Source organism: Chinchilla lanigera, unplaced genomic scaffold (genome assembly GCF_000276665.1).
Source record: "Chinchilla lanigera isolate Chin_1 unplaced genomic scaffold, ChiLan1.0 scaffold00003, whole genome shotgun sequence".
Classification (NCBI taxonomy): Eukaryota; Metazoa; Chordata; class Mammalia; order Rodentia; family Chinchillidae; genus Chinchilla; species Chinchilla lanigera.
In genome coordinates this window covers 14,384,464-14,399,295 of record NW_004955404.1, presented here as the reverse complement: position 1 = coordinate 14,399,295, position 14,832 = coordinate 14,384,464, and the positions used below count along the sequence as shown (strand labels likewise).

Here is a 14,832-nt window from a genome sequence, read left to right as displayed (position 1 = left end):
GATTACTCTAATCTCACTTGAAGTGAGGGATTCCTCCACCTTTTTCTTTTCCTCCTCTGCAGATAAGATCTCACTAATACCTTTACTGGCTGTTGGGAGACAGTCACCTACAATCCTGCAGAGAGACTAGAGGGAGGGAGGAAAGAAGGGAAGGAGAGAGAGAGTGCGGGAGAGGGAGAGGAGCTTTTGGCTCAGTGGCGGTCCTGTGACATTTGGCATCATACACTGTTCGTATTGCATGACACTGCAATTTATCGGATTAAAGTTTAGTAGAAAGGTGTGCTTGTCTTGTGGAACACTCCCAGAACAAGTTACTTGCAATCCAACATTTTACTGCACTTGCTGTGGTTACTAGTATCTCATTTCCCATTGGCGTGGAGCTCACCCTTGCACTCAAGCTCAAGGATGTGACCAAACTAACCCTCAGATCCCCTTTTGAGAATGTGTCTCCTGGGGCCACTACCAGTGCCAACTGTGCATCAGTCTACACTGAGAGGCAAAGCACAGAATAATTTAAAAAGGAGAGTTTAATAGAATTGTTAAGCTAAATGTTGGGAGAGAAGCTAGAAATACGAAGAGAGTGCCAAAGGAATAGGGCTGAAAGTCCCAAAAAAGGCCAATTTAGGTTTTTTTTTTGTACCAGGAATGGAACTCACAGCCTTGCATTTGCCAGGGAGGCGCCACTGAGCTATATCCCTGGCCACTGAAAAGGCCAGTTTAAAAGAAGGATCTTTTATATAAGGGGTTCAGGCCCCCATTCAGGTTGGAAAAGGTACAGTTGCAGCCCGAAGTTGCTAATGATGGAGGAGTTTACTGAGTTCCTGGCCCAGAGCCTGGTCTACAGGAGCTGGGAAGCCAGGGAAACAACCATCTGGTGTAGCTGGGAGGCTGCTGGCTTGTGCATAGGGGTAGTCACGCACTGCTGTGGATGTGAGAAGCTGCAGTGTGTGGTGCCTTTGCTGGGAGGAGGTGTCAGGTGGCTGAGGGACATATTCTAGGGCAAAGCACCGTTGGATGTCCTCACATATCCACCATACAGTAGTGGCCAGGAAAGGGTAAAATGCTGCAGGTAGAACCAGGAGATATCTTTTCTTCTTGCAATTCTGTCTGTGGCCTTAACAGGCAAAGCAGAATGTTGTGTTTAAAATGCTACTCCGTTATTGCTTTATGGATGTCAAAGGAGGAATTCAAGGTTGGAGTCAAATCATTGGTAGTTGGCCAGTCATACCATGTTGTTCTACTCCAAATGGGTCAGTAGCTTTCTCTTCCACTGAGTCAAATCAAAGCTGTTCATAATCGGGCTCTTCACTACTTTGACTTCATACCACTCACTCTCTTTTTTTTTTTTTTTTTTTTTTTTTTTTCTCCGGTACCGGGAACCGAACTCACGACCTTGCGCTTGCCAGGCAGGCGCTTTTGCCGCCGAGCTAAATCCCCAGCCCCCCCACTCACTCTCTGTGGGCTCTGCTGCGGTCATCCAGGCTTCTTTGCTGATTCTGGAATGTATCTCCACACTCCTGATTTAAGGCTCTTGTACTAGCTGGTCCTTCTTGGAGAGCTTTTTTCCTAGATGTCTCCATAGTGAGTTCCTCACTTTAGTCTCGCTGAAATGTCAACTTCTTAAGAGGGCCTGCCGTGGACCCCCTTGTTTACTATAATTTCCCTTCCCACATGCCTGCCACCCTCACATTACTGGGCTGTGTCCACAGTACTTTTCACCTGATGTACTGTGTAATTTACTTACTACATCTGTCTCTGCCTATTGTAATATCAAGTACTTGGAAGGTATAAGGAGCAGGTTTGTTTTTGACTCTTACTTACCCAAATATCTAGAACAGTTCCTGGTACATTGTAAGTGTTTAGTAAATACTTAAATATTATAGCAGACAATATAATACTCATTAAGATTGCAGTTTAACAAAGCAATTCTGATTTTATTAAAAATAATTTTACTACTATGGTGTTAGGTAATTTTCCTTTTATTTTTGGATGGTTTATTATTTTGACTGATTAGGTTGATATATTTTTGGGCTTTTTACACTATAGAATAAGCACTGTCTGTGTTTGTTACTTTCTCTAAGTTGTTTTTCAGCTTCTGTGACCTTTCCCACTTAGGGAGATGAGTAAGCTGGATAACTATATCTTAATTTTTTATATTTTAGAATTAAGTCATGGTTCATGGAGAGCTAACTGATTTTTTAAACTTTGTTTTTAGGTGCTGAATGTGGAATAAATGCAGATGTTGAGAAACATCTTGAATTGGGCAAGAAATTACTTGCAGCTGGACAGCTAGCTGACGCTTTATCTCAGTTTCATGCTGCAGTAGGTTAGTATCATAACCAAACACCAAGTAGTTATTTACTGAATACTATGTCATGACAGTTTTTAAAAATAAGATTTTAAATAAACATTATTTCATGTTAAATACTAAAATAATAAAGTATAATTCTTGAATGCGTATATATTTGACATGAGAGGTAACTGAGGCATACTATCATAATTACTAAAAAGAACTCAAGATTTTGACAAAATTTTTCTCAATGTATTATGTAGTTTTCTACCTTCTTAAGCAGATTTCACTGAATGCAGTTTAATGTTACTGATGACTTGGGTCAACATATAGTAATTACACTGATGCCCTTGAAAGATGCTGTGGGTCACTGCCTCTTCAGCATTGGTCAGATTCCAGCTGGCCTTTATGCTGTTTCTTCATTTAGCTTACTTATGTGTCTGTAGCATCAGTTGTCATTATAGCTTTTAATTTGTCAGGACTGCTGGTTGTAGTGGTGCACTCCTGTCACCCCAGCACTCAGGAGGCTGAGTCAGGAGGATTGCTGCGAGTTTGAGGCCAGCCTGGGCTACAGAGTGAGTTTAAGGCCAGCCTGAACTGCGTAGTGAAACTCTGTCTCAAAAAGAAAAAAAAAGGACTGAAAAGTGAGATGAGATGACTGACCACAGTAGGTATTTAGAAAACGCTTGCACTAGCTGGTTTTCTTGTAAGTCACTACATAAACTTTTATGGTAGGACTTTTTTGATACTGATTTTCTTCAAAGTTGTCCTTTAATTTACTCATACATTTCATTTTGATTTGAGATGGTTAACAGTCAACAACCCGACAGGTCAAGAAGATAGTGTTCCCAGAAGAATCATAATCCTATTGTTAAAAATTTCTCTAAGAACAAAAACAGATACATTTTAATTTGGCAATATTTTTCTTTATGCTTCTTCTTAAACTCAGATTTTTGTTGATTATTAGCTTCCTGGACTAATAAGAAAAATAGGTTTTAATTTTGTCTTTGTCATTGATAATAATGTATATTGGTCCTGTTATGTAAGAAAGTATGGGTTTAAATAAGTTACCTGCAGATTCCTAGCAGTGTTTACTGTGCCACCTAAAGGAATTTTTGTGAAGATTAGGTAAGAGTAATGACTATAAAACAATGAAAGAAAGAAAGAAAGAATAATGACTAGACAGATTTTTTTTGACACATGTAAAGAAATCTAAATTTTTTTAACTCTGGAAATTAAGACTTTTCTATAAATAGATTTCATGTATCCACAGAGTTATTCTTAACTATGGAGTTTCCCTTAGGAAGTTTGCACTTGAATGATTAACTCACCTTGAGATGTGGTACTTGGCTCAACAATTTGTACAAGTTGTTTTTGTTAAGGACCGTTTGCTATATGACCATATCATTACTAAGTCTGTACTTTCTCTGGTGATTCAAACTATCTTCAGTGGTACAGCATGGTGATTTGAATTTCTTTTCAGTTACTGTGTTGTCTTAAAAAAAGCATGCCTTACGACAAAATATTTCTACCTAAGGGCTGTGGCATATTGTTAGTGTACTTCAAAAAAACTACTTTCAGTTCACTGCTGCATTATAAGACTTCTTAAGATGTGTTTCTTCCCAGAACAGCCAGCAAAATATTTACTGAAAAAATGTAAACAGTAAAGTGGAATCATGGTAAATTATTTGTAAAATTCAATTTTGGAGATGTAGGTGTAGGCAGAGAATTCATGAGTAAAAACCAAACTACACAGGAAATACTTCAAACAATCAGCAACTTGAGATCTCATCTTACTGAAAAGTTTTTGTACATCAAAAGAAATCACTAACAGATTAAAAAGAAAACCCACGAATTGGGGAAAAAATTTTAACCAACTCTCCGACAGAGGGTTTCTATCTAGAACATGTAAAGAATTAAAAAACATCAGGCCTCCAAAATTCAAAGACCCAGTCTGAAAATGGGCATCTGCGATGAATACACACTTCTCAGATGAAGAAATACAAATGGCAAATAAATACATGAAAAAATGTTCGACATCATTAGTCATTTGAGAAAAGCAAATTAAAATAATACTGAGATTCTATCTCACCCCAGAAAGAATGGCTATCATCAAGAAATCAACCTATAACAAATGCTGGAGAGGCTGTGGCGAAAAAGGAACCCTTCTCCACTGTTGGTGGAGTGTAGACTTGTATAACCACTGTGGAAATGTGTGGAGATGCTTCAGAAAACTAATATTAGAGGTCCCATTCAACCTAGCTATTCCTTTTCTGGGTATTTTACCGGAAGAACTGAAAGCATCATACTACAGTGATAGATGTGCCCTCATGTTTATAGCAGCACGATTTGTCATAGCTAAATCTTGGAAACAACCCAAATGCCCATCCACTGAGGAATGGATAAAAAAGATTTGGTAGTTTTATTACTCAGCTATAAAGAAAGATAAACTTGAGGATTTTATACATAAATGGATGCAACTAGAGATGATATTCAAAAGTGAAATAAATCAGACCCGCATGTGTAAACATCGTATTGTCACCCTAGTGTAAGAACCTGAAAGAGTAAATAAAATCCAAAGGTACAATAGATATTGTGAAAGGGAAAGAAACTGCCCAAAAGGAAAGAACAACTGGGATGAGGGAAAGGAGAAAAGAAAGGCAAAGGGGGAAAAAGAATATATGCTCAAGGTAGCTAAGATAATTGTACTGCCAGTTTCTGTTGGTTTATTGAAAGGAACAGTTAATGCTTAATATGTTTTGACCAATTTTGCTTGCTTATATCTAGTAATCTGAACAACTACTTTGAAGACAACAGTATGTCATATAACAACCATTGCTGAATTCATACCATCTTGTTTTTTAGAATTCTGTATCGTTTTTTATTTTTTTTTATTTTTTACTCTGTTTAAAGTTTCATTAAATGTTTATTAATTCATTAAAGTGTTTACACTTTTCAACTTCTAAATATGATAATGTACTTTCTTTAACTTGTGTGATTAGAAAATTGATGTTATACAGTAACAATAACAAAAAGAAAACGGATGTTAGTTTGTAACAGAATTTGGTTATTAGTGTTATATCAATAGATAAATTATTCTAATGCTACATTTGATATATATTTATGGTTGTGACACTTTTCCATTTTCACATTTGAAAACTTAGGTGATATGTTTTGAAATTACATGGGCATGTTCTGTTTTATGATTACATTTTTACATAGTAAGAGCTTTAGGTATTAAAACTCAATAGTAACATAAATGATTGCTTGCATATTGTAGTAAAGGTAGATTGCTCATTTGAGCTGAAATTTTTTTTGTAATGTAGCATATAAATGTGTTTGGCAGGAGTTTAAGATTTGGAAGTGATAAGAGATATTTTTGATCTGTTGGAAACTGATTTAAGGGACAAGAAAGTTCTTTTTTCCAACAGTCTTCTTTTTTTTTTTTTTTTTTCTTTTTTTGTCTTTGTAGCCCAGGCTGGTCTCGAACTCGCAATGATCCTCCTGCCTCAGCCTTCTGAGTGCTGGGATTACAGGCATGTGCCACCACACTGGGCTTTCCAACAGTCTTCTAGTGCAGTTGTATCTATTTCAGACGCAAATTTTGTTTAGATTGATCATTACGAAAAAGCACTTCAGGTATGAAGCATTCCCTGCTGCTGCTGCTTCCTCTTGCCTCACATGAGAATGGGAGACAGATGTTACTGTTCACATTTGACAGAGGAAACAGTGCTCCAGTAACTTTCCAAAGCTCATATTCCAGCTCCTGTGTGAGCTTGTCTTAGATTGTGAACTTGTCTTAGTTGCTTTTTCTTGTTGCTGAGACAAAATACCCAACACCCAAAGTTAAATGAGGGTTTACTTAGCTCAGTTTGTGGAGGTTTCAGTCCGTAGTTGGCTGGCTCTGAGGAAGAGTGGCTTGGCAGAGGGGCATCGCAGAAGAGAAAGAGTTCGTGAGAGCAGAATAGGAATACAGCCGAAGCAGTAAGAGAGGGAGAGGGAAGGCGGGGGAGGGAGAGGGAGAGACAGAAGACGGGAGAGAAACAGACGCAGAGACGGACAGAGACAGGCAGGCACAGAGAGACAGACAGACAAGCCGCTTTCTGTTCCTTGCATTGTACCCAGTCTGCTGGGATTAGGGCGGTGCCAACCCAGTCACTGGACTGACCCGGCAGTCACCCGCCCTTAATCCCAGCATTGCACCACAGTCAACCACACACTCTCCATTCAGCCACCTCCCAAAAGATTCTGTGACCACGTAGGCTTTGGAGGGACACAAACTGCGACAGAACTTCTCACAGACTGGTATTTTCCTCTTCCCCCTCACTCCCCTGGTGCTCAGTAGATGTTTGAATGAATGAGGTTGGGTTATCTGGCAGCAAGAATAAACATCTTCTGTATCGACGCTAAAGAATTGCCCCCTCCACTTCCCATTACCAACATTTACAGCAGTGTATACAGTTGGCGTTCTGATGTGTTTTCCTCAGGTAGTATTGTCTTTAGTAGGGCTAATTTCCTCATATTTGAATGATAGTTTTTTGAGTAGACCTTAAATCCATTTCCTATGCTCAAATTTCTACTAAACTATTATAATAATATGAATGATGTACTTTAAAATGAAACCTAGGACTTCCGCATGTAGGTTTGTAAGTAGTTTACTTAATGAACTGCACTGCTTATTGCATGCGTAGCAGGAAAAGTTTATTTTCGGGTTATCAGATCTTGTATAGTGAGGAAGTAAGCATGAGCATAGTGTAAATTTTTTTTTTTTATTTTAAAGATAAAAGGAGGGAAACATTAACAGACATACAACATTTTACAACATATCACAAGCACAATACAGACAATACAGAGTTACAAACAAAGTGGTAGGGAATTAACAATGGTGGTTGCATTACATATTGATATCTTCAAAGTGGCTTCTCATGAAAACAGATATAGACATGCAATACTGGTCAACCAAAGACTCATTGACAGTTTCTTTCAGCATAGAAATAGAAGACAGGAGAACAACCATGTTATCTATCCTGTATATACATACATACAAAATTTCTCCTTCTTTCCCTTCTCTTTTCCCACATCCCAGAAGCCCTTTACTCTTCAGTGGTTTCCTATCATTTCACAGTGTCTATCATACCTCCGAGTTTAAATTAACTCTTTCAAGTTTTTAGTGTAAATTTCTTAAACCAACTCTTGTTTTAGTTGCTAACTCTGTCCGGTGATGGAGGAGTAGACCATAGTTCCAGGAGTATAGTTGTCTTAGGACACAGAGATGGGGAGAGAAAGTATCTTGATTTAACATAGAAGTGGCCCCGTACTTCTCAGCATGATTTTTGGTTTATTTGAGTTATTGTTACTTGACTCTCAGAAGGTACAGGTAGAAATGAACTCAGTTTCCTCTCCTGTCCTCTTAGAACACAGAATACTTCTGTGTCATCGTCACCAGAATGGGTGGGGATTTCTTCCCACCAAGCACTGTGCTCCTAAAGATTGTTTGTGCCCACTGGTTAGGTGACCTCTAATTAATTTCAGTCTGACACTGTTCCCTGGAGGTGGCATCATACCCCATAGTTGAGAGCACAACTGCCCTTTACCTACCCCCCTCCCACAGGTGCCCCAGGTGGGTTGATAGGTGCTGACCTCCTGGGCATAAATCAGGGGTCCCCTGGCCCCCTCCTTCGGCTCAGTTAAATGTGCTAACTGAGAAATATATTCTCTGTTTTATTGTAAAGGACACGTGAACAGCCAGATGGAAGAGGTGCAAGAGAGGGCAAGGAAGGGCGGTGGAGCTGGAGGAAGGAAGGGCGGTGGAGCTCCCTTGCCCTGTGGGCTGTCCTACCCTCCTGGAGTCTCCACATACTTAGGGAGCCCCAAACTCTTCTGAACCCTGGCCTTCTGGGTTTTTACGGAGGGTTTATTAGGTAGGGATGATTGATGACATCATTGGCCACTGATTATAAATTCAACTGTAAGCCCCTTTTGCCTTTCCTACAAAGATCAAGTACATACAGAGTTTGCCAAAAAAATGTATACACACTTCAGGAAAAGAAAAACATATAAATATATTAATGCTAAATTTATTGAGACATCATGAGATTAATACAAGTCACCTATGGCCTCTGCAATTACAAGAGATGTTTAGAGTGATGGCTGTGAGCTTCGAGACATTTATTAGCATGGCGAACTACTGCTTTGGGGAACTTTGTTCACTGAGATTACTGCACATGCATTTTAAATATCTTCTCTGAGGGCCGGCAGTATAGTGGGTTTTCTGTGATATATGACATCATAACACCATCTGTTGAAAAAACATCACACTATTTTTCTTTTATTGTACATACACATTTTGGACTCTATATTTCATAATACTGCAGATTCCTGATTTTTGTAGGTTCAGTGTTATGGATTGGGATTTCAGCCTCATATTTTAAAAATACCTAAACACTGAATAGTAAAATTGGTGAAAGTAAACGCCCTCTAAATAGTATAGACATGTTTATAGTTAGGTGCATCATATAAAATCTATGCTATACATGATTTTCTTTGAAGATTTTTTCTTCATGAGCTGGAATGGTTAGGTTTTTTCTTACTTGCAGTGCAGTAAGATTTTTACTGAAAGTGATTTCTTGATAAAATGCCCAAAGCTACCAATAAGCATTCTTCTTAAAAGAACTTCACACTAAGTTCAAATAAATTGTGCCAAGTTTCGAAAATGTCCTTGCTGATTTCATGTGAGAAGATGATCTGAGTATCTGGCGAGGCATATCTGTTTAACAGTCATTTCTTATTTTATTTTTTTTTTAATTTGAGACAGGGTCTCGCTAGTAGTTTAGGCTGGCCTTGAACTCACTATGTGTCCTAGGCTGGCCTCCCATCGCAGTTCTCCTGCCTCAGCCTTCCTGAGTCCTGAGATTACAGGCATGTGCCGACACACCCAGCTTTTGTTCTTTTAAATATTAACTCCTTTACTCTCTGTCGCTAGTCTTCCTCATTTGATTTCCCTTTGTTGTCCTTGTAATTTGTACCTTTATTGCTTCACTGCCACTTTAGGTGACATTTGTGAGAATCAGAGATTGCATAATATACCAGTTGTCAGAAGTTGATAATTTTCTAAAATCTTAAGACTAAATGCTGAAAAAAAAAAAAGACTAAATGCTGTTGGGCCAGGCGTGGTGGTGCACGCCTATAATCCCACCTCTCTGGAGGCTGAGGCAGGAGGATCGTTCCGAGTTTGAGACCAGCCTAGGCTACAAAGTGAACTCAAGGCCAGCCTGAACTGCATAGGGAGACCCTGTCTCAAGAAGACAAAAAAAAAAAAAAAAAAAAGAATAAATGCTGTCCACTTTTTTTTTATGGTGCTGGTGATTGAACCCAGGGATTTGAGCTGTATCACCAACCCTTTAATTTTATTTCTCTCTTTTTTCTTTTTAACTTTTAGATAGGATAGCTGGAATTCCAGGCATCGGTTACTGCACCTGGCTGAGAATCCAGTTTCTTAATTCTGTATTTCACTTAAGAAAAGCCCAGGAAAGACAAATACTAAATTGAATACTTAACAGAAGTTATGAGTTGAACTGGGCATGGTGACTCATGCCTATGATCCCCATGTCCTGGGAGGTTGAGGCTGGAGGATGGAAAGTTTAAGCCCACCTGGACACCTTAGCCATTTAATGAAACTGTCTTAAAAAAAAAAAACAACCAGGGGATGTATATTGTTCATTGTGAAAATCCTGACTACAAGGGAAAAAAAGATATTAGCTGAATATAATTAGCATTCTTGACCAGGGGTTTGCAAACTTTTCTCCTGCATGGCCAGATAAATGTTTTAGGCTTGCAGCCATATTCTCATGTTTTTCTTTAGTCTTAAAAATGTTCAGGTTCTTAACTGAAGGCTGTGCGTTGGATTTGGCTTGGAGACTTACAGTTCTGGCCTCTATGCTGGACTTACTTGCAGTAATCCTGCTGAGCAACATACTTTGTTTGCATGAAGTATATATAAAAATATACGAAACATATTTAGATATGTATTTTGGCATTGGTGATTGAATCCAGTGCCTTCCCCAGACCTTCCATGACTCCTTTTTGGTGAAGAAATTGTTTTCTCAATGCCTTTCCTTTTTTCTTTTTTGGTACCGGATATTGAACTCAGGACCTTGCGCTTGCCAGGCAGACGCTTATGCCACTGAACTATATCCCCAGCCCTGCCTTTCCTAATAGAATTGTAGATACTAAAACTGACCAGATATTTTCGATTTTTTTAATAAATTAGAGGGCTAATATTTATTACCTTAATTTTCAGATGGTGACCCTGATAACTATATTGCATACTATCGGAGAGCTACTGTCTTTTTAGCTATGGGCAAATCAAAAGCAGCACTTCCTGATTTAACTAAAGTGATTGAATTGAAGATGGATTTCACTGCAGTAAGTTTACCTAAACTTTCAAGGGGAACTAAAGGGAACCTGGAAGAGGTAATGTATTACGTGAGGACCGACATGTTTCACGTAGCTGCAGGGTGTCAAAGCTGCTGTGATGCAGTGCACTGGGGAGCAAGGGGAATTCCAGGTCCCTAGAGCGTATGGGCACAACAGCATGGAGCTGTAGCCCAGCCGTCTGGGAGGCTGAGGGAGAGAAGACTGTGTGCGTTCAGCAGTTACAGGCCACCTGAGCAACGTAGTGAGATTGCGTGGCCAGACCAAAACTCAGCCGCACTGAACCAGAGCTAACAAAGCCCCTAGAGTTAAAAGTCTGTGACAGAGGATCAGAAGGTGTACCAGCTGATTTCTCAGAGGTTTTCTTCGTAGTTTAGAAGGGTAAGTCTGTGTGAAGGATGGATGGCAGGGCCAGGCATTAAGGAGACATAAATAAAGATTAACAAGCTGGAAGGATAAAGAGGAAGTAACTCAGTGAAACAGTGTTTTTTGGTGAGGATACACTGCTGAATTAGCGGTGTTCTCAGTGGAACCAGTGCATGAGTTTTGGAGCTGGGGAACGTGTAATCTGGTGCAGTCTCCTGAAGGCTGGCAGGCTTCTGTGAGGGCTGTGGAAGATGTACAGGGATTCTATTGAGTAGCTCTCAGAGGCAGCATAGATAGAACCATCGAACAAGTTTTTCAAAATTGGTAACTAGCCAAATATGCACATGCGTATAATTCCAGTACTTGGGAGGCTGAGGCAGGAGGATTGCTGCAAGTTCAAGGCCAGCATAGGCTACGTAATGAGACCCTGTCTCAAACAAATACACAAAAATTGGTGACCATTTATTTATATCCTGCCATAGTCCAAAAAGGATAAGGTAACTGATTAGATATGGAATGAATATTTGATTTGAAATATTACTATTACTTTAAGATGGAATTCTCAACTGTTAAATTTTTAATCTATTACTTTACACAAAGATTAAGAAACTCATTTTTCTGGTGTTGTGCTCAGCAAATCTGTTTCTGGAATTTAGATTGTTAAAGACCCAAAGCATGCAACTTTTATTTTAGTGGCAAAAGTTACTAGATGACAAAAAAAAGCATTTATAAAATCGATATACAATTCACATTCTATCAAATTCACTGTTTTACAGTACTTAGTGGTGCTTAGTATATTTATAGTGTTGTGCAGTCGCTGCTGTCTAGTTCTAGGACATTTTTTATGGCCCTCAGAGTAGCCCCTGTACCTATTAGCGTCACTCTCCATTTCTGCTTTAGTCTCTGGAACACTTTATCATGGATTTGCCTATTTTGAATATTTCATAGTGATGAAGCCATTCAGTCAGTGGCCTTGTGCATCTGACTTTTTCATTGAGCTTGTATTAAAGGTTCTTTTATGCTGTAGCATGTGTTAACACTTCATTACTTTATGGCTTAATAATATGTGTGGCTGTATAATTCTTAGTTGATAGAAACTTGAGTTTCCACTTTTGCCTGTTGCTCTGAACTTCATGTACAAGTTTTTATGTGGATATAAGTTTGTAGTTTTCTTGAGTAGAGCAAAATGTATTGTTAAGAAAGTACATATAACAGAGATTATATCCATTGATGTGTTCCAGGAATTACTCTCAGTGCCGAGTTCAAATGAGCATTGGAAAAATAAATATTAATAACTTTATCAGTTATTTAGTTTTATTCTTTGTGATTAAAGAAAATTTAGAAAACTATAGATAGCATACTTAGCACAATTCCTTCTTTTTTCTAGGCAAGATTACAGAGAGGTCACTTATTACTCAAACAAGGAAAACTTGATGAAGCGGAAGATGATTTTAAAAAAGTGGTAAGTTCAGTTTGTTCTTAGCTCAAAGATGCTATTTTGAGAGAAGATGCTGGATGTAACTTTTTCTTCACTTAGCCTGTTTTTTCCTATATTAGAGTCTAGAAATGCCAGGTGAGCTATTCTTACAGTCCTGTATGTTACTTGAGAAACTTTCATTTGACTTGAGGACTCTTGAAACATTCTTAAAGGGAATTTTTCAGTCATCCAAAATTTGGCTTAGTTAGGGGAATATATAGATTATGTCCTTTTGAAAGGGATATACACTGAAAAAGGATTCTGGGGGAAACAGTTAAGTAATTTCTTCTTGCCTTTATTTGGATTAAAACCTTCATTTTTGTTTAATGTGGATTAGTTTATGGAGTAGTATAGAATGGGCATATAATCCATTGTTTCTTGTTTGTGTTTTTGTAGTTTACTGAGCTGCTTATTATTCTAATAACTATGAAAACTAAAATGCTTACTATTGTCATAACTCTTGTCACAATACTCAGTCATCTGCAGATAATTAAAAAAACATTAGATTTAATTGTTTTGTATCAGTAGCTATTTCCTAGTCTCAATAAATTGTCTGCCATTTTATGCTGTACTGCTCTCCCCTCCTTTTGGGAAGACACTTGCTAAACGCAGTTCCTGAATGCATAGTTGGGGCAGCGGAGGGCTGCTCACCTCATGGTGGCCAGAAGCAGAGGGCGGCGAAGAGACAGACGGAGAAGAGGAGGCTGCGAGTAGGGTTCCCCCTTCAGAGCGGCCCCCTTCAGCTGGGCCGGTCTCCTAATAGCCCCTTGGCCACGAACTCGTCTGTGGAGTAATCAGTTGATGGAGGTCAGCGCCCTCACTACAGGAGTCTTTGGGGACGCTTCGTGTTTCATCCATAACATCTGCCATGGGTCCACTACTCGTCAGCAAGCCTGCACTGTTAAGCACTGTGCTCTCCTACCCCTTGCTGTAATTAGTATCTGTCTGCCTGCGTCCTTTGGAAGACCTCCCTGTGGAACAGGGCATAGGTCTCAAACACGTATTTTACACAGTGCAGAACGGTGGCCACTATTTATGTAAAGAGGAGGAAGCGTATATTTGCTTGAATATGAGTAAAACACCTTGAAAATATATGTAGGGAACTGGTAACATGGGTTACCTTTTGCAGGAAAAGTATCCCATATGACCATACTACTTACTCAGATAGTTCATATTTTACATGTTTTGTGTAAGTGACCTTGGAAAACTCCTGCCTTCTGAGGACTTCATTTTGACGTGCAGAGGTTGTGTAGGTGACATGATACTATTTGTTATTTCCATAAAATTGATGATTTCTGGGTTTAGTTTGAAAAGATCAATTTTGTCATGATTATATTTTATCTTCACTAAATAATTCTTGGTTGAAAAGTTTTTTTTTGTTTTGTGTTTTTGTTTTTTTGTGGTGCTGGGAATCAAACTCACGATGTTGCGCTTGCCAGGCAGGTGCTGTGCTGCTGAACTAAATCCCCAGCCCCTTCACTAAATAATTCTTATACTTTAATTTTTGAATATTTGTCAACTCAGTGTTATTTAGTAGTTCAGTTATTTGGTATGCCTACAGTTAAAAAAGCTGTTTTTAGCATTTAAGAATCATTTGCCTGCTGGGCGTGGTGGCGCACGCCTGTAATCCCAGCACCCTGGAGGCTGAGGCAGGAGGATCATTGCGAGTTCAAGACCAGCATGGGCTACAAAGTGAGCTCAAGGCCAGCCTGAACTGCATAGCCCTTCAAAAAGACAAAAAAAAACAAAAAAACACAAAAACCACATTTGCCTGCTTAAAGATATACTACAAAAAATTTCATACACTAATATAATACTATATATAACCATTAGTTATATTTTATTTTACAGAATGAGGATTTTTTTTTAAAGTAAAATACGCTAAATCACATTGTGGGTGGCGATGAGCATATCATTCTTTGTTATAGCACAGAATCTTCAGCTGTGGATTACCGGTGAACAAGTACTGCTTCGGGTCCACACTGGCCGTCCCACTCCTAAACAGGGTGTGCAGCTCTTTGGTTTACCTTTGAACGCAGTGGCTGTCGCTTTAATCATTTAATGATGTGTTGGTTCAGTGAGCAGTGGAGTACATGTCCTTTGCTAGGTAGACTTGTAGGTAGCATAGCATTGCTCGTGGAGGAAGCTAGTCTCTGGCCTGCTGCGAGATGTCCTAAGGTGAGAACTAGACTGCTGTTATAGAAGTGCTGTGATGAGGTCCTTGGGAACATACAGAAGGGTCACCTAGATTTAGCTTGGGTTTGAG

The 14,832-nt window shown here is 39.0% G+C and overlaps 1 protein-coding gene across 1 annotated transcript in view; it reads left to right on the top strand.

Annotated features, from left to right (window-relative positions):
• Positions 1 to 14,832, top strand: part of Dnajc3 (DnaJ (Hsp40) homolog, subfamily C, member 3) — a 50,994-nt gene that overhangs the window by 13,238 nt on the left and 22,924 nt on the right. The window contains exons 2-4 of the mRNA XM_005374098.2: positions 2,216 to 2,326; positions 10,590 to 10,714; positions 12,477 to 12,551. Coding sequence (XP_005374155.1) covers positions 2,216 to 2,326; positions 10,590 to 10,714; positions 12,477 to 12,551 — 311 coding nt within the window. The remainder of the gene's footprint in view (positions 1 to 2,215; positions 2,327 to 10,589; positions 10,715 to 12,476; positions 12,552 to 14,832) is intronic.